The following is a 20,084-nucleotide window of genomic DNA, read 5'->3' as shown; positions in this document are numbered from 1 at the left end:
AAAATGTGAGGTATCTTCTAGATCAGTGGTTCTTAACCTTTGTTACTCGGATGCTTTTGAACTGCAACTCCCAGGAACCCCAGTCAGGACAGCTGGTTGTGAAGGCTTCTGGGAGTTGCAGTCCAAAACTCCTGAGTAACCCAAGGTTAAGAACCAGTGTTCCCCAACCTTGGGTAACCCAGGCATTTTTGGACTGCAATTCCCAGAAGCCTTCACCACAGCTGTGCTGCCTGGCATTTCTGGGAGTTGCAGTCTAAGAACACTTGGGTTACCCAAGGTTAGGAGCCACTGTTACATCTAGATGAATGTTCCTCTGTGGGAAAGCAGGCCTCTATGAAAATGGCTCTGTAGTTTTATGTAAGTTTTAGGAAAAGGCAGCTGCCGCAAACAATCAAGACCCCAGGACTAGATACCTCTTCTTCCTTCCCCAACCAGTGCACAACACTGTTTTTTACTACTTTTTTATAGCTGAAATAAAACCTTGCACGGGGGGGGGGAAGGCGTGTGTGGTTAAGAGGATGAGTTCTTTGACATTGACACTGATGCATCTTTCACTGTGTGGAATGCCTTTGCTATCTCCAGTGACCTCAAACTCTCTGTCAAACAAATGTTTTGAGTTTTTAAATATTATATATGAAAAAAAAGGATTGGGTAAACTTGGCAAATCAGGAGACTTATTGGCTACTGTTGGTTAAATCTCCTACGTGTTCTTTAGAATGGTATTAATATATAAACTCTGAATTTATCAAGGTCTTGTGCAGCGGTTGTTTCCTTTATAAAAACAGCATCTCTCTTCTAAGCACGGTTGTGGAGCAGATTCAAGCCAATCCAAGAGCAGTCTGGTAGAAGAAATAACATGAGTTTTTGGTTTTTTGAAGGCTTGCAGAGCTTTTCCTCTACCATTTTTATGGCACAGCTCCTTACCCAGGGATGAGGATTCATGAGGTGCAGCTCACTGTCAAGTTGTACCAGTGATTTGATTTGGATTTGACTTGGGGGTTTGGGGGACAGACTTGGAATACACTTGCAACTTGGAACCATTTTTTCAAGTTGCATTTTGAGTCCCTAAGAGATGGGCCTCCCTACCTGCTGCCACCGCCATCCTCAAAGGCAGCAGGCCTGGCTTCCATTCTGGGAGCTGGACCTGCTGCCTCTGCCCACACAGCCAGCTGAGAGGCCGGTACAGAGGCAGGGGCTGGTTCTAGGAAGGGAAGTCAACCTGTTGTCTCTGCTCATATGCTAGCCTATCAGCTGGGCTAGCCTATCAGCTGGGCAGTGCATGTGCAGTCTGAGTCTTTCAGTCAGAGTCCCAAGCTTCAGGAAGAGGGGTGGGGGGGCAAATGACTTGGACTCAAAGCTTGAGACTTAGGCCTGAAGACTTGGACTTGGGACTCGAGTCTGAAGACTTGCCAACATCCCTGGCAACACCATAGCATGTAAGTGGCTTGCTAAAGAAAAATGGGCCAGTATTCTGTAGCTAGTGTCAGTGAAAGTAGAGCCATTGCTAGGGGTGGGATTTTGGGAATTTAAGGACTACCATTCCCATAATTTGGTGGGAACCCCCCAGGCTGAATTATAAAGGACTGGCTGCCCTTAGACCAACAGGAGGTAGAACAGTCAACTCACCTGCATGCTCTTCCTGCGCAACTTTGAACTCTTAGAAAAGTGCCCCACAGCACTGCTAGAGTTGTGAGGATCCCTTGTGACTCCCACAGGTGCATGTGGGATTGAATTTTGACTGATGCTGCTTCCATAAACTCTATATGGGTTTATATAAGTTGCTTTTAAGTAGCATTAATTAGATTTATGTAAGTTATTGTCCACACTACTGGACATGGTGCTGGAAGTTTAACCACTTTGACCTGTGTGAGAGCTGAAGAACTTTGTAAACTGACGAGTATGGTTTTGGTGATGGTACTGTTTTACGAAGCAAAAAAAGGTAAAACTGGGCTATCTGCTTTCTCTAGGCTCCCTTCTAAGCTGATGGCTGAGCAGCTGTGATGACTTCTAACATTCTGCCACAGTGGAACGGGATGTGAGGAAAGCAGAAAGGATAATTCATAACTTGCTGAAAATTTGTGCAATATCTATCAGGGAAGTAAAAGAGGTTTTTGTTTCCTAAGTGGTCAAAAGGTAGAGGATCTTTGTGCACGTTAGGAGTACCCAGAAGCAAAGCTGAATTGTAGGCCTATGTGCATTTGCGGATGTGGCTTGCGGAGGTTATGATAACTGATTTTGCCTGTTGCCTCAAAATAAAACAAGCAGCCATATCTTTTGATGGCAGGTCCCTAATTCAAATGCATACTAAATTTAAAACAGTTACTGGGATACACACTGTGGTGGGTGTCCGCCTTGAGTACTAGAGGGAAACCATGACCCATAATCCAGAAATCGATTTAATCCCAAACACAGGTGTTAAGTGTACAGTACTAAGAGATAGAACCACTGAGAAATGAGGATATTATTAATGAACTTCAGGGCCTGGAAAAGTTCATTGAAATGTGTATGTATCTACTTTCACGCACACATACTGTACATACGGACTCTGAAATATGGGGGAAGACAGCCTGGTGAAGACTAAGCATGCTGATGTGAATGAGGACTAAGCAGCTGACATTCAAAGCGTGGGGTCTGTGTTTGATTACAATCTTAAGATTGGTAGGGCTCGTAGACATTCAGTTCAAGCTCTGTCGTACATATATGGGAATATGTGGCTGACCTGGTCTTGAATTACAGTTTTCAGCAGCCCCGGCCAGTTTAGCCAGTGGTGAGATTTGGGCATCAGATACTGTGAGCTCAACAGCCCAACCAAGCATTTAGGCAGTGGGTGAAGCCTCCTCGGATAGGGTCTCCATGAATTTGAAACTAGTAGAACTGTTAAAACGTGATTTTATTGAGTCTAGAGAGTGGGGTACAGGGAAGGACAAAGGAACAACAATCTTCTCCCAAGCTGTCTGCCCATCGGGGGGGGGGGGTTGAATTCCCAGCACTAGCATATCTGTGCCTGTTAACTTCACATGCTTAGCAATGGTTCATACCTGTGCCAGTTAACTTCACATGCTTAGCAAATGGTTAGGCAATTATATATATATAAATTGCCTAACCCACTGTGGTGAATTGGCACGAATTAGGCACCGGTCACATTATTATAACTGATGTCAGTGGCATCTTAAAAAGTATGTCAGAATCTAAGGTTTAACATAAATGGAATGTAAGGCATTTGATTGAGATTGTATGCTCTTCTTTTGGCTGGGAAGGGTCCAGAAAGATTATTTAAGATTTTATTTATTCATGAATATAAACCACAGAGATCCACCCACTTCACAAACTAATAAAAGCATGCAATATATACATTGCACAAAATTAGAACACAGGATTTACATTGTCAATGGAACAGATGATAACTCGGACTACATTGAGAAGGCTTACACAAATATATTTTCAACATGCAGCTAAAGTCTAACATTGTTGGACCACACTGAATGTTAAAGAGAAGACCCATGCAGAGAGCAGCATGGAACACCCTGCTCTGAATGAGTGCAAAGCATACTTCAGGACGAGGCATGGGGCACCAGCAAGATGGCATCTCCACATGATCTTGAGGACCAAAAGCCATCTTCAAAGAGAGAGATGATCTGTCTTTCCCAGCTTACCTTCACTGCAAAATACTTGTATGTGTGTGTGTGTATGTCTGTGTCTAGGGGGGGGGAATTCAAATAAGTCCTAGTTCTGCAATACAAAACTACTGCTATGTTGCATTACAGCATTAATATGGCATAATGGTAGACTGTGGCAAGTCCCTGTTTCTCATGCATAATTTCTAAGCAGTTGGTAGTCCTAGAGATGTTGCCTGCTGATCGTAGACAGCCAGTGTGGTGTACTGGTTATTGTGTTGGACTAGGACTCAGCAGAGACTGGTGTTCAAATTCCCACTCAACCATGAAAACATTCACATTCTGACTTACCGCACAGCATTGTTGAGAGATTGAAATGGGAAAAGAGGATCTATGTGCACTGCCTTGAATGCACTGGAGGAGAGGTTGAATGCAAAGGTAACTAATGTTGTTGATGATGATGATGATGATAACAACAACAACAAACATAAACAGTTGTACAATTGGACTTAATGGATATGTACTCTAGCCCTGAACTTAAGAACTAAAAGTGATTCCAGAGGGCCAGTTGCTAACAGGGATGGGGGGCTTTGATTCATCAGGTATTTTGGGCTACAATGCCCACAAACACTGTCTGTGCTGGTTGGGGCTTCTGGCAGTTTTAAGTCCAACACATGTAAAAGGCCAAGGGTCTCTAACATTGTTATACTGATACCAGGCAAAAAGGCATTGTGCAGCTATTGTGTTGTGTCTCCCTGCAAGAAATACGGTACTTTCATGAAAAGTAATGATGATGGAGAAAGTGTTGGGAAGCCAGAGAACAGTTTCCAAATGGAAGACCACGTCTGCTGTCCTTGCAGAATTCTGTGAATGAGGCCAGCCAATTCCATAATAAAAGGCTTCTCTAGATCCTAGAGAAAAACACAGCCTAGCTCGCTTACTGAATTAGAGTTAAGCAGGAAACCCATGCACCATCTAGTGGCCTGCACACATGGTCGGTCACTGGTTGACTTAAAATGGTGAATTGTGAAGTTGGCAAGACAGGAAAATAAAGGGAATTTGCCTCCTTGCAGGGAAAGCAAAAGAAAGGTTTCCTGATTTGCAACATAGCATACTGAGATCTTTACAGAGCAGTAAAATAGATCGACAGAGTGTGATGTTATGTCCATTGTTGGGAACATGCAGCCTTGAAGAATGCTTTAGATCAGTGGTTCTTAACCTTTTTGAAAGAAACGCCCCCTTGAGCCACTGAGGAAGTTATCATTGCCCCCCTCCCCGTGGAGATATTTATTTATTTATTTATTTATTTATTTATTTATTTATTTATTTATTTATTTACTACACTTAAATTCAATGACCCCTGAAAATAGAATTCAATTGCAAGAAAATGAAATGTCTGAGAAAAACAGTAACATTTAATGATTTAGTTACAAGTGAATTTTAAAATGCAAAAAAATATAGAAAGGGCATAAAAAAACCACAATGCAGGGACTAAAAATTTCAAGATGAAAACTTGGAAATTTAATTAAGATTCGAGGAAAATATATATTCATGCACAGTATAAAAAGGGTTAAAAAGACACAAAGAAAAATTTTACAGAAGGAAAGCAACTAAAATCAGAGCAACAAAAAATATATAACTACACAAAAAGTTTACACGACGAGCACAACAAAAAATAGAAACCATAAAACCAAGAAACCAAAAATATAATATTGAACTGGAGTGCACGTTTAAAAAGTACAATACAAAGAGACACAAAATGTTTTACAGAGCACAACAAGAATTCAAAAATGAAGCAAACATCGTCATACTATATAAGAACAAAGGAGACAGGGGCGACTGCAATAACTACCATGGTATCTCTCAGCGTTGTAGAGAAGCTGCTTGCCCATCTTGTGCTGAAGAGACTCCAGGTCCTTGCAGACAGTCTATCCAGAATCACAGTGTGGATTTTGAGCTAATAGATCCACCACTGACATAGTATTCTCCCTCAGACAGTTGCAGGAGAAATGTAGGGAACAACAACAGCAACTCTTTGTGGCCTTCATAGATCTCACAAAGGCCTTTGATTTGGTTAGCAGGGATGGCCTTTTTAAAATACTTCCCAAGATTGGATGTCCACCTCAACTCCTTAACATCATCAGGTCCTTTCGTGAGGGAATGAAGGGCACCATAGTTTTTGATGGCTCAACATCAGATCCCTTTGACAGAGAATTAATACAGCAAAATCGCCCCAGAGGGAGACCCCAGCTGCGATACAAGGATATCTGCAAGTGGGATCTGAAGGCCTTAGGAATGGACCTCAACAGATGGGAAACCCTGGCCTCTGAGCCTTCAGCCTGGAGGCAGACGTTGCATCACGGCCTCTTCCAATTTGAAGAGACCCTTGTCCAGCAGGCCAAGGCAAAGAGGCAGTCCCGAAACCAGCAAAATCAGGGAGCCGGACAGGGGACAGATTGTATTTGTCTTCAGTGTGGAAGGGATGGTCACTCTCGGATTGGCCTCAGCCACACTAGACGCTGTTCCAAGTCCTCCATACAGAGCATGTTACCATAGTCTCTTGAGACTGAAGGATGCCTAATCAATCAATCACCCATGGGCAAAACACAAAACAACACATGAAAATGAAAAAAGGGTGCTGAGGTTTTTATCCAGTGGAAGTCACTCCATTGATAGAAGGCACTGTCCCCTTTCAGAAGAGGGAAGGAGATAGTTTTCAGTGATGCCCCTCCCTCTTGCAGACCACTTCAGATCTGCTGTTAAGTGTGAGTTGGGTAACTGAGCTTGGTGTGGTGGCAATGGAGAATGAGGGCAGCGCAGAAGAAAGAATATTGGGGTAGGGAAGCAGCCTAATTTCTCCTTCCACCAGCAAGCTGATCCTTCCTGGACACAAGCCTGTGTATTCCAAAGCTTGAAAAATGCAGCTTGATAAAAGCTTCACCATCTTCCACAAACTACCTCTGACACTTAAATGTGCCTAAAGGGTGGCAATTAAAAACAATATGTCTCCATGGCTTCTGGCCACATCCTGATGAAAATATAGCCAGGACTATGTATTAATGGCCTATTCTAGTTTCACCAAAAGACTTAGTTTTCATACTGACCAATAATATGTCAGCTGGCATATTATTGCCTTTGCTGGCAATAATATGCCAGCAATTGTAACTTCAGTTACAAGTCCTAACAGAATCTTAAGAATCAGAGAATCTTAGAATAATAGAGTATTTGTTTGAAAGGAAAGGAGTATTGATTTTGCTGCTGTCTGAACTCTAAATTCAAGATAGCAACCCACTTGGGTCTCAAAATAATTTTTTTTGAAAAGGCAGAGCAAAGTTAGAGAGAAATTCTGTAGATAGTAGACTTTGTATTAAGGAAATAGAGAAGCAAATTAGGGTTGTATATTGCCTTGTAGCAGTTTAAATTTTTTTTAATTCAAGGAGTATTGTTAGAATAATGTAAAAGTCTGTTGACCAAAGCAACCTTCTACACACGAAACTTGTTTAATGTAACATTTTCACATTATCTTTTCAGAAGATTTTGAGAATAATTTTCAAGGTTTATGCCAATCACTTCACAGTCCTAAGGGTTTATAGTAGAAAGTAATGAGTAACTAACACTCTTTGCAACATTTACTCACACAAATTACTTCAGGGGGGAGGGTTACAACAACATCCATAACGAATTACCTTAAAAACAACTTTCCAAGTACCCAACAGAACAATAAACAACTGAATTGCTGGATAGCTCAATGAGAGATGGTGCGCCACCCCAAACTGACCAGTTTCTTTCCATGCTTCCGTTGCAATAGGCAGGAAGGTGGGCCAAGGGCAGGGTATTGTGGGAGTTGTAGTCTAAACCTTGTGAAGCACCCCTGCCACCCCCTTCTTGAAGCAAACTGTTATACTCAAGCCACTGACACGCTGCCCTTTTTGCCTTCACTGAACGGATCCTCAGGGTTCAGGGAGAAAGAGGAGCGGCTTACTTTTCACTGTGCATTTGCTTAAGTCTCTCTATGACAGCCCCATGGGTTTTGCCGTCAGCGCTCTCAGTTCAATTTGAGAGCTTTCTCTCCCAGAGGATTTACACATAGAGGCACATCACACCCGTGTACATGGAAGACAGTGGAAGATCTCAAGTCCGACGGCCCTCAAAGCCATTTAAAGTCAGCCAGGTCAACTTTCTTCCCCTTTGACAGCCAGCCAGCCACAACAGGACAACAAGAAAAGCTGGAAAAGCTGCTGAATTCCCACCCACCCAGGATGACCCGAGCCAGCCCTGTCCCTAGAAATCCTGATGCACCACCCCAATCCAACCCGTTTCTCTCTGTGCTTCGCTTGCAACGGGCAGGAAGGTAGGATAGACAAACGGGGCCTGTCTCTCCCTCCCCACCCGGGTGCAAGGCAATGCTTCACCAGACGAGGATGGGGACCTGAGAGACCCTTTCCTTCCACCTGATCCACACTCGGTGCTCCCCTAAGGGAGAGAGGTGAGACGTGACAGGCAGAAAGAGCTGGATCGTCTGGTGGCAGCGGTGGCATCGGATCCATTGCCAGCACCACGGTTGCAGCCGACTTCACAGGCTTGGCTCACTCCAGCGCCCCCCTACCGCTCCCCTTCTTTTCCACCGCCCCCCTGAAAAATGAAATCACCCCCTGGGGGGCATTATTGCCCACTTTAAGAACCACTGAGCTAGACAACTGTTATCTGAATACAGTACTGCTTTCTGATAGGTGCATTTTGAATTATAGGTGTCTCTTTGCTATTGGGTAAATGTTATACTATTATGAAAATATATAAAAAGGGTTTGTTCTCAAACTGATGGGAACTTTTGCTCTGCAAGTGCACTTTCTTGGTTTGTTCATTTTACTGGTAAATAAACTCTTCATTAAGCATAATTTGCTCGTTGTTGCTCTCTCCTACTTTTCCCGGGCAAGACCTCGGTGCCTACTGTTGTCTTCAACAGGGGGGAAAGGAGAAAGGACAGGTATATAATGCAAATATGCACTATGCCTTTGGTAACGAACTTAATCTTAGGCATTTGAGAGGTGGCGTGGACTTAGAATGTCAATGGTAAAGGCAAGGCTTTTCTTCACCTGCTCAAAAGTTGGGGAAGTGGGGGAAGAGAAAAGACAAATACTGTAGTTCACAATCTGAGAACTGTAGCCATAAGATCTGATGTAGACTTCAATCTCTCCCACTTACACATGTAAATCTTCGTTTACCCATTTACGTGGTCAAAGACACCTCCCTTTATAGAAACAATTAAAACCCAGATTTTGATTCATAGAATAAAATAAAATTCACAGGTGGACAATATCTTTGTCACGAAGAATTATACTGCATATTGTGAGCTTTGTGAGTTTGCAACTGATCCGAACAGAAATACCGTATTGCTCTTCTTTTTAATGGTTCTGCATTCCCCAAGGAAAAGCCCGCCATCAAAAACAGGCGAAGAGAGAAGGTAACTTCAAAGGCACACTTATTTGTTGCCACTTCCGGGGCTGAGCCTTGGCAAAAGAACAAGAAGTTCCGGGCCTGAGCCGGCAACCCAGTAAGCCCCTGCGTCCCACCTTGTCACGTGATCGTAAAGGCTCTTGAACCGAGGCTTCGGGATATGGACTAATTCGATCATATGACTTAGGAAATTTGGGGGGGCAGTGAACTCGCTCTGCAAACCAACCAATCGGGGCCAAATAATACCTTTTTTTTCTCCTCCTCTGCCACGCCCCGTGGGGGAAAATCCGCCAATGACGCTTGAGTAGGAAGAGCAGCAGGACCGAGAGGGGGTGTGGCCGAGCGGGCAAGAAGGAACCGGCTCGCGGGATTCTGTGCTGGGCTGCAAGCGGGTGCAGGGGGTGAGTTCTGCGCTCCGACGGGCATGCGGGTGCTCAGAGGCTTTGGGATGCGAGATGCGGGCTGGGGGGGGGGAAGGTGCCCTGAGAGGGCGGTGGCGGCGGCCGCCGCCTCTGCCCCCTTGTTTTCTGCCTGTCCGCTGTTGGAGGCAGCGTGGGAGGAAGAGGGGATTGCTCTTTGAGCCCGCATCAGGGCTCCGTGTTGCCACCCTCATCGGTGTGCAGCTGCTTCGCTCTCCGCAGTTTGTGGGGACCATGGGGCAAGTGGTAGCCCTTCTGTCCCTTGGCCATCCCTTGTAGGGTGGAATTTGAGCCAGACGTAGCCTGGGCACATGCATTTAATTCCCGTAAAAGATGTGGCGCAATCGTTCCAGGAGTGTTGCTTGCTTGCTCTCTCTGATAATAGCCTCGGGTACCAGTGGTCCGTCCGAGATAGCCTGCATTCTGCTGTTTAATTATGATTCTGTCTAAAAAGCATTATTTTGTGTACAGTGCCTGTTTGAAAGTAACAAACACTGCAGCTGTGGTGCTCTGTACAGCTTGCCTTGCCTGCCTGGCTGTCGAAGAGTTCTGTGTCGCACCCAAACTGCCAAACTCCCATGCGCCTTTGTTTTCTCCGTAGGGTGGAACAAAATATCTCTGCTTCTCTTTTTCTTTCCTCTGTCAAAGTGGGTGGGGTGGGGCTCTGAATCAGGGTTATTGCTGAACGTTTGTTTTATTTCTTGTTTATTCTTTGTGCACATGTATGTGTACTTAACGAACTTCTGGATGGTTGCCATAATTGTTTCTAGAGGACTTTGCATTGTAGGGTATCCTGTGTTAACTAGCCCCTGCATGAATTTCAAGTCATGTGCATTTTCTCACTTGCAGGCTGTTTTGCACAGAGAGCCCCTCACTCTCCCATTCTACAGCAGTTGCCAACCTTGTTCCAGTTGCATACCCCTTGGCAGCCAATTTCCATAAATTGTACTCCTCATATAAGCAATGTCTTTTTAATTAATATGGTTGATGTTATTTCAAATTCATACGTTGTAATTGTAAATAAATAGTCCAGTAATAGGATTAAAAAGCAATGAAATAATAAGGTGAACAGACAGTACATACATGTTTACATTCAGAACTCAAAAGATCCATGAGAAAAAAAAGATGGGAGGGGAAAGCAGACTTTTAAAGGGGCAAAGCCTTCTCTTTTCTAGAGAGGTCCCAAGGTGGTGAGTTAGATAGGAAGACACTTCATGTTTGTTTGTTTTTTAAAGCTAAGCCAACAATCCTTTTCGCACTCGGAAAAGAAGCCACCCTGGAGTCTTTGGGATTTAGGAAGCATGGATGTTTTTAAAAATAAACATTTCCTATGCAATGTATTTTCCTAGCCTCCGAGAGCCACTCCAGCATTTGGTTTAGGGAGCAGACGCACCTGGTGTTCAATTTTGCAAACTAGCAAAACACCTATTTTTTTCCCTCAAAGTGAAAAGAAATGACGCATTATCTCAGAAACCAGATGCATGAAAAGGAAAAAGTTCAGCTGTGCAGCCTAGCTGAGTTTTGTTTCCTCGCTACAGAGGAGAGTGCCATAGAAAGTGAAACTTAACTGCAGCTGGCCCCTCCTACCCTCTAGCTGCCTTGCTTTATTTTTCAACCCTAATGTGACATACCCAGAGAAGGTCCATGATTGTTCTCCAGATGTTTCATGCAATCTGTTGAGAAGATGACAGTCCCAGGGATGCTGGGGAGGTACCTCTTCTTATCCTTGTTCTCCCCCCCCCACATATCCCTAAATGTCTTGGTGCATACTTCAGTTGGGGAAGCAGTGTGTTCTACAAGTCTGTGCCGTGTCACAAGGAAAACTCATGATCTCCTGGAGTTCCTTAGAAACCATGCAGAAGAGCAGAGTGTGGAAAGTTAAGAATTAGCTTGCTTGTGTCATTCCAGGGGTGCTTAACTCACTGTTACTAGCACATTCCGAAATATTTATGCAGTGGCTGGCTGATCACACTTGTGTTAACTCATCCAGGGAGGTGGAAAGAGAGGGAGATAGATGATGTTCCACATAATACTGTACAGTACAAGAACATGACCCATAATTAAGCCTTATCTTATTAGGGCCAGCTGCAATGCTGCAAAAACTTGCCAACCTTTCAAGTTCCCAGGAACTAAATGGTCCAAAAACATTAAGGGAGAAGGAAGGAAATGGATGAGAAAAGAGGCCGTATCTGACCACATTTTTAACTTTTCTGTTTCTTCCTTCATCCTCTTAATTTTTTGTATCACCTCCTCCATCCCCTGATGTCACCTGACCCACCAAATAACTTCTGGAGGAAGGCGGAAGCAATCCAGCCCCAGGACTGAAGTGGTTTCCCACCCTTCTGCTATGTTTGTCTACAGCAGTCGTTCTGTGCTGTAACTCTTTTGTAAATGGGCCCTCTGTGGAGATGACCCAAGAGCCTGCAGCAAGCTCAGGTGCTGTTTATCCGGTGTTATGATAAAAGCATCCTCTGCCCCAGAAAGGACCTGGGGACAGAAGAGCACAAGAAAGGAAGGAGTGGGATCAAAAGAGCAAACAAGGCCCACTTCCAGGATCAAAAGAGCAAACAAGGCCCACTTCCAGGAGTTTTAACTGGCATTCTCTACTCCAGAGGAAACTTGCTGACATTCTATTTTTGCCTTGTGTTTGTTCTTGCCTGAGTGAAAATCTTTTCAGGTACTCCTGCTCGTGTAAGGAAGCGAAGCATTGTTTGTCCACTCTTGTTTCTTTCCAGCCTTGAACTGTTGTTTTTCAGAAATGTCAATTATTTTATTGCCTACGATTTCATGGATAGTGTACGGTGCCTCTGATTTGGGAAGCCTGTCAGTCAACTCCCGACAATTGTTCTGATTGAAACTGCTGAGCCTAAGGTACTGCAAAGAGATCAGTCAGTACAGCAGTTCATCAGCTTGTGACGGGCCTCGACTTCCCTTGCTTTTCTTCCTAGTGTTACTTCTGTTTATTCTTTCTTCATTTTCTGCTATCTGCTGTCATATGACTTTCCACCTGACAGTTGCAACATAATTTGCATCATGAAGTACATTTGGGATTTAGAATATTTAATGGTTGAGAGATGAATTGACTGCAAGATAAGTGAATACAGCAGGACTCCCCTGTCCAATATCTGCTGAGTCACCGATCCACTGCCTGAAAATACTAAATACTGTAAACCCCTCCTGAAATACTGTACTGTATGTATTTTACATATTCGTAGTATGTATTTACCAGAACAAGCCACTAGAGCGGGCCAGAGGGCATGCAATGTATAACATTCAATACTTCCAGGTTTTTCTGCATCTGTGGGGGAATTTGAAGCGATCCCCCATGGATACCGAAGTCCTACTGTATATGTGAGAAAGATCTTGGCGTCTTAACAGTGTTATGTGACATCAGGAAAACCTAATGCCATTCTAGGCTGCACCCAGAGAAGTATAATGTCTAGATTACTACTAATTACTATTGTTTTTAATTGTTTTAGTTTATAATGTTTGATGGAACCTGCCCGGAGTAGACTTTGTCTAAAAGGGTGGGATAGAAATCTAATAAATAGTGATTCCCATCCTTGGGTAACCTAGGTGTTCATGGTTTGCAACTCTCAGAAGCCTTCACTACTAGAAGTGCTGGAGTTTTTTGGGAGTTGCAGCCCAAAAACATCTGGGTTACCCAAGGTTGGAAACTACTAGTCTAGGCTGAGGGAGGTAATATGACTTGTGCATTATACTTAGGTCAGACCTTACCAGGTCTGTGAACTCTGTCCATTTCCATAACTCGGCTGTTCTTGGGCTGCAACTCCTAAATGTTGACTGTAGAAACCCTGAATCACTTGCAGCCCCATTAGTTTATCACTATATGATACTGTAAGTGAACTTTGAAAGAAAATTGGTATTTTGTCCTATGGGCTTTGCCCCTTTGAAGGCAACCATTAAATTTCAGTTGAAGTTATAAAGGACATCTGTAGCAACATTGCACCTTTTGGGGTTCTTAGTTGATGCTGCACCTGCACATGCTAAAGCAGATATTGCACATTAAATTAAATATACTGAGTTTTAAAAACATGTCAGGCTGGTCTGCTACTATTCTAATTACAGTACTGAGACTATGTAGGAATATGCAGGTACATGGGGCTCATTAGCCTTGGAAAGCAGCCCATCTAGGAGAAGGAAAACTCCAATTTCAAACCTCCACTGCCTTGTGGCTATATCCATTGACGGAAAAGGCTTCAGGAGTCAAGCTCGAGGCAAAATCCGAAGCCGGAGTCCTGGAGGCAGTTCATGACGCTCTGGCAACTCCTACGATGTCGCTGGAACCAGTTGTATTGGCCCTTGCCTTTCCATTGAACTATTTCAGTGACGTGGAGAGGGGGGATTTGCTGCTTGGGTAACAGCCTGTCCCCAATATTATTTTACCCAGGCCTCATGCTCTGGAGAGGACACTCCAGCTTCACATACAGCGTTGAAATAACACGGGAAGTAGCAGCTACTTAGGAATATTTTAAATGTCAAACTGCATGTCAAATTGGTTAATTCGCAAACATTTTAAAGTTTATATGCTGCCTAGATTAAATGTTCTGCCCTCTGCATTTTAAGGCAGATACAATAAGACTTCTGTTCAAGAGCAGTTATGTTTATGGGGAGAGTAGAAATGGAAGCTCACATGTTGCTTCATTGTCCTCTCTATCACAACCTTTGTAATGGCCTTATCGCTCCTATCTTATCTCAGAAACCAGGAAGGTCTGAAACTTTTTATTTAAAATATTTGCTATCAGACTGGAATTCTCAAGTCACTTACAGTGTAGCACATTTTGTGCTATTTTATGTAGGGAAATGATATAAATCAATTTTTGATAGCATTTTTAAATGTGACTTCAATGGAATTATGAGGATACCAAGGAACATCAGGCCCCCTCTTACCAACAAGAAGACACATGGACCCACAACATCAGCGGAGCAGGACTGCAGCCACTAGATAATACTATTTTTACTTTCATCTGACCTCATTTGGCTAAACCTAGTGAGTTTATTAAATTATCAGCCCAGTTACCATATGGAGGACTCAAGTTTTTCCGTCACCTCCACCCCACCCCACCCCCAGGATGGCCAAACAGAAATATTTCTGTTACAAAGAAAGGCCAGATGGTGGTGTGTGTGTCTGTGCACATGGCCTGTTCTTCTTTGTTTGAAGAACTAGGGATGTGACTTCCAATCCACAGCTGTCTCAGCTGTAATCTTGAAACAGCAACAACTGCTTCCTGCACCTCTCCTGATTGACATCTAAGAAAGATGTGCTTGGGGAAATCCATCTTTCCAAGAATCTTTGGATTTTATATCTAAGAGTAACTCTCCTGGCAAAATCCATTTTGCTATGAACTTTTGGACTTTAATTTCTCCGTGCTGGTACAAACCCAGTGAAGGGGTAATTTTATCCTCAAAAGCTCGCATATTGTATGATGGTTTTTAGTGGTCTGTAAAGGTATCACCTGTTCTTACATTTGTATTTTATGTTACTATATCACTAGAAAGCTAATCATAGTATCATGAAGTTGGAAGGGGCTTATAAGGCCATAAAGTCCAACCCATTGCTCAGTGCAGGAATACAATCCAAAGGATGTCTGCCAGGTGGTTGTCTAAATTTATCTTCAATGCCTCTAGTGTTGGATCATTCACCACCTCTTGAGGTAACTGGTTCCATTGCCATACTGCTCTAACAAGAAGTTTTTCCTGATATTCAACCGAAATCTGGTTTCCTGTAACTTGAGCCAATTGTTGCGTGTTCTGCACTTTGGGATGATTGAGAACAGATCCTGCCCCTCCTCTGTATGACAACTTTTCAGGTATTTGAAAAGTGCCATCATAGCTCCCTTCAGTCTTCTTTTCTCGAGGCTAAATATAACATGTTATTTCAGTCTTTCCTCATAGAGCTTGCTTTCCAGCCCCCTGATCATCCTTGTTGCCCTCCTTTGAACTTGTTCCAGTTTCTCAGCATCCTTCTTGAAGTACAGTATGGTATCTCTGCATCTTAGATACTCAATAGAGTTCACTGTTTAAACATTATAATTATAGAAATTTCAGTTTTTTGTAGGGGTTTTTTTTGGGGGGGTTCTTTATACTAGTTTACCATTGCTCTGATTGCCAGTTTTATTATTTGCTGGGTTTTGACTGCAATAAACTGATTCATTTGTATGATATGTGTGAATCTATCTGTTCGTCTCTAGTACTATTCAGCTTTCTCACGTTTCATGATAATGAGAAGTTCAGTTGGTCTTGGTCTTCCAGACGAAAGCATGACAGCAAGTGATATGCGTATGAACCTGTACTTGATCTTCCATGAGCAGCTGAAGAGTTCAGATCTGTGGTCTTGCAAAGGGACAGTCTGGATTACCACTGATAAATCAATACTGTGGAATATGCTTGCAGTCTCTTGCTTTCAACATCTTGTTGAAGGTTATGTTTTATCGGAAGCCATCTCAGGAGCAGGTGTAGCCCAAAACACAGGCTGTTTTCTTCCCACCCCACTCTGGAATGGGCTCTGTTTCTGGTTCCTCAATCATTGGATGTTTGCTCTTGAAAGACTTTATGGTTTTTAGAGCAGTAGCGAAACCCAGACAGCTGTTCCAAAGGCAGGTTTTGCTGCTCAGGGTGTAGGGTGCCTTATGAGTTAAAAGGGACATTGAGGCTGCTGTGCAAGTCATAACACACTGCACGAAACAGATGTTCCCATACAGAGCAATTTGACAAATGTCTTGTGGGTAGAGAAGAGGAGCCCTATAAGAAATGAAACTGGCGTTGATTACTAGTTCTCACTTCCTTATTCTCAGCAGATTTGAAAGCAAGCTGTATCAGCAGACACAGTAAGGATTTTGAGTTTATATGTCTTCAAACCCCAAAATAATCTTTGGGTGGTATGTGTTCAGAAGTAATCTAGTGCTGCCTCCTGAATGGAAGGTTATCCCATATCATGTGTCCCTGTTAGGTCTTGATAGGGTCACCTGCAATAATTCCCTCTGGTCCACTCTGTTTTTGTGTGCACAACTCTTGTAGCACATCCAAAATCCACACTTGGACAATAATTTTACCAGAATCAAGCTTTTATTATCTCTAGAACTCTTTTATCAGCTTACATGAGGGATAAAGTGGGTGAACCATGGACATCTAAATCAGTGGTTCTTAACCTTGGGTAACCCAGGTGTTCTTGGACTGCAATTCCCAGAAGCCTTCACCACCAGCTATGCTGGTTGGGGCTTCTGGGATTTGCAGTCCAAGAACACCTGGGTTACCCAAGGTTAAGAACCACTGATCTAAATAGTTGGGTCAGCATTTCGGGATTTGCAGTCAGATTTCATCCCAGACTGGGAAGTGAGACCTGAGTCACAGAATCATGTAGATATCACAGGACCTTTGTCAAAGCCCACAAAGGAAGGAGTCAATATCGGGATTACCTGATTTCTGCAGATATAAGGACGACAGCAGGATGCATCTGCATCAACTCAAGGGCAAAACTTCTAAATTCTGTTGGAGACTTTAGCAGAGTTGCAAAGAAACCACAATCATTGTATAGGAATTTTGGAGGTGAAATTTTACTTTATAAGCTTGGGTAAAGCCAGTTCCTCCTTCCTCAGTGTTTTTGTTTTTCTGTCTAAAGTTCTTAATCAGAGTTGAGAGTTCTGAGCTCTTGAAAGCTGATACATTTTGAGCACTTATTGTTCATCCTAATAAGTATTGCCTATCTGTGGATGGGGTTTTTTATAATTCCTTTGGATCAACATGGTTCCATTCTTAGTCAGCTTATTTGACTGTTGATGATACCCTGCCAGTCTGGTTTTTGGGCTCAGGCCTTTCACTGCTGCATGCTCAGTTTTGTGAATTATAATTCTGGGGGTTATGATCCACCAAGATAATGTTTCCAAGTTCTGTTTAATTCTGTTGGCGAGTGACAAGGGTGGGGAAAATGTGGTTGAATTGCTGTTCCTGTCACTTCTAGGCAGTGTAGCCATTGGTGTGAGGGATTGTGGAAACTGTTGTTCCAAAGCTGGTGTGTGTGTGTGTGTGTGTGAACATGAGTGTTGCACAATCCCTATCCCTGGTCTGACATATGGTCTGACATGTGGTTTCCCTAGATGTCAAAAATGCTTCTTTCTACATTTTCCATTCATTCTAACAGTCGTTAGCATGAACTAGGGGATGCATGACAATATTTTGATCAAAAGGCAGCTGTTGAATTGGATAAAGTGTTCGGATATCTCTTAAAGGATGGTCTTCTAGTGGTGAGGCTGTCTTATTTGCGGTGGCTGAAAACGTATTGTGGGATGTGCCCCCAATATTTCTTATTTATTTCTGATTACTGTACGTTGGTGACAGTTGTTGGAGGCCCAGCACACTCAGCAGTATCTTAGGCAGGAGAAATAGTTGAAGGTGGTCGTGATGGTGTGATGCTGGATTGCTTTGTAGAGGACACTTTCCTGAAACTAGATCAAGACTCATGATGGCCTAAAGCTAAATTTGGGGTGCACATCCTCAGTTTTCTATTTGCATTTCCAAGTGGATGTATTGTCAGCCCAGAGAGATATGAGGAAGTGCAGATGTTATTTAGGGATATAACACTATGTACATTTAAGTTGCTTATGGAAGTTGCTCATTGAGCCCCGTTTCACACTTTGAAGATAAGGAACTGGGACTCATGTTGCACCACATGGCTTCAGAAAAGTAACTGAATGTTTATAAGAGGTCTGTGTTCTGAACTGTGTTTGTCCTGACAGTATTTCCTTTGCATCACAATTTATTTCTTTGCCATCTTTCAGTTACAGAAGCCCTCTGGGCATGCCACCAAAGTTAAAATATAAAGCTTATGGTCAAACAATGCAACTTAGAACAAATTGATGAGATGCATCTGTTTAAAAAAATACCTGTGCGTCAGAGGGGGGTGGTTGGATAGGGGACAGAGGTTGGGAAGGTTGTGGGGGTTTTTTAGACTACAACTCCCAGAATCTCACAGCCAACATTGTTCAGTGGTTCTCAACCTTGGGTCCTCAGATGTTCTTGGACTACAGCTTCCAGAAATCCTTGACAGCACAGCTAGTGGTGACGGCTTTTGGGAGTTGCAATTCAAGAACATCTGGGGACCCAAGGTTGGGAGCCACTGCTCTAAAGGATTCTGGGAGCTGTAGTTTTAAAAAAAGGAACAGTTTGAAGCTCTGGCAAGAGGTGTGTACAACCTATGATGCGAGTTCTGGAAGCAATTTGCAAGGACAGTTTTATATGTTTTTACAAAATTGCAATACCTGCTAAATATTTTCTCTTGTGCTATTGAACTGTTGTTTTTTTAATCATACATTTTTTTAAAAAAATGTGCTTGCAAACTTGATGATCCTTTCAGAATTCCCAATAACCGATCAGTAAACTAATTCAGCAATAAGACATTTTAAAAGTCAGGTGATTGTATCAGTGGTGCAGCGAGGAGAGACAAGCTAGTTGTTGGACAAGCACTTCTTCCTAGCCTGGTGGATGGTTTATGACCAACCTCCAGGGGTTGGGACACTTCTTCGTGTTGCCACAGAGGAATTTCCTTTAATCAGCCCTTCTTACACCCAACCCACCCTATGCGTCATGGTCTTACAGTGATTTTTATGACTGTCACATGAGGCGATGGTGTTTGCTGTTGAGCCTTGTTTTTTGGGCTCAGGCATTTCACTGTGCAGCGTGATCAGGAAATCACTGGCTCCACCTGTAATTGACTGTTGGGTCTCTCTTCTTTCTTCAATTGTCATCATTTTAGGTTTGTGGCCAAGATGTGGGCAGAGCTGATTGTGTGCGTGGTGCTAAGTGGGAGAGCCTTTTCTCTTCAGTGCCCTGATGGAAGCCATTGTGGGGAATCTTCTGCTTGTTGCCAGCTCCCGGGAGGGAAGTATGCCTGCTGTGACCCACCTCAGGTAGGCACCTTCACTGAATGATGCCACTTATGGGTTGAGTATCTCTTGCACAAGAAAATTTCCAGATACTACAACTCCCAGATCCCTTTAGCCATCGTGTTGACTAGTGGACTCTAGAAGCTGTGGTTCAAAAAGTGACTTTTGTTGTTGTTGTTGTTGTTGTTGTTGTTGTTGTTGTTGTTGTTGTTGTTATCTTTGGCTGAATCCTGCTGTTTAGGTGAAAGTGTGTTGGGGGCCTGGGGTTGGGGTGTTTCTTATATGTATGCTTCCTCTTTTTGCTCACAGTTTGTGGGAACTTCCCTGCGCATGTTGTCCCCAGAGAGTGTGAATGAGATCTCTGGTGTTGTGTGTCCTGACGGTAGCACGTGCCCGCTGGAATACTCATGTTTGCTGACTGTAGACGCAGCCTTCGCCTGTTGCCCCTGGAAGGAGGTGAGCCCTGAACAATTTGCAAGCGCAAACATGACTAAACTACAACTCCCAGAATGCCACAAGCCCAACGCCAATGGCCATCCTGCCCAGGGGTTTTTAGCATTTGTAATGCCTCTTTCAAACTTTGCAAGTTCTTTGGGATGACCAAAGACTGAGATCTACCCTTTTGGCCACTTAATATTTCAATCCTGCCCCCCACTTCCCTGCCTCCAGGTCTGCTTTATTCTGTACTGAAACTAGAT

At 43.3% G+C, this 20,084-nt stretch overlaps 2 protein-coding genes across 3 annotated transcripts in view; both read left to right on the top strand.

The window, feature by feature from the left end:
• FAM171A2 (family with sequence similarity 171 member A2) overlaps positions 1-5,319 on the top strand; it is a 45,629-nt gene extending 40,310 nt beyond the window's left edge. Inside the window, exon 9 of the mRNA XM_020798007.3 lies at positions 1,968-5,319. Coding sequence (XP_020653666.3) covers positions 1,968-1,984 — 17 coding nt within the window. The 3' untranslated portion in view covers positions 1,985-5,319. The remainder of the gene's footprint in view (positions 1-1,967) is intronic.
• A 4,010-nt stretch (positions 5,320-9,329) lies between these two features.
• GRN (granulin precursor) overlaps positions 9,330-20,084 on the top strand; it is a 32,283-nt gene continuing 21,528 nt past the window's right edge. For both annotated transcript variants that reach the window (XM_078377788.1, XM_020797990.3), the window contains exons 1-3: positions 9,330-9,469; positions 19,257-19,410; positions 19,696-19,842. In XM_078377788.1, coding sequence (XP_078233914.1) covers positions 19,270-19,410; positions 19,696-19,842 — 288 coding nt within the window. In that variant the 5' untranslated portion in view covers positions 9,330-9,469; positions 19,257-19,269. The remainder of the gene's footprint in view (positions 9,470-19,256; positions 19,411-19,695; positions 19,843-20,084) is intronic.

This window comes from Pogona vitticeps, chromosome 6 (genome assembly GCF_051106095.1).
Source record: "Pogona vitticeps strain Pit_001003342236 chromosome 6, PviZW2.1, whole genome shotgun sequence".
Taxonomy (NCBI): Eukaryota; Metazoa; Chordata; class Lepidosauria; order Squamata; family Agamidae; genus Pogona; species Pogona vitticeps.
This window is presented reverse-complemented; position numbering and strand designations above follow the sequence as displayed.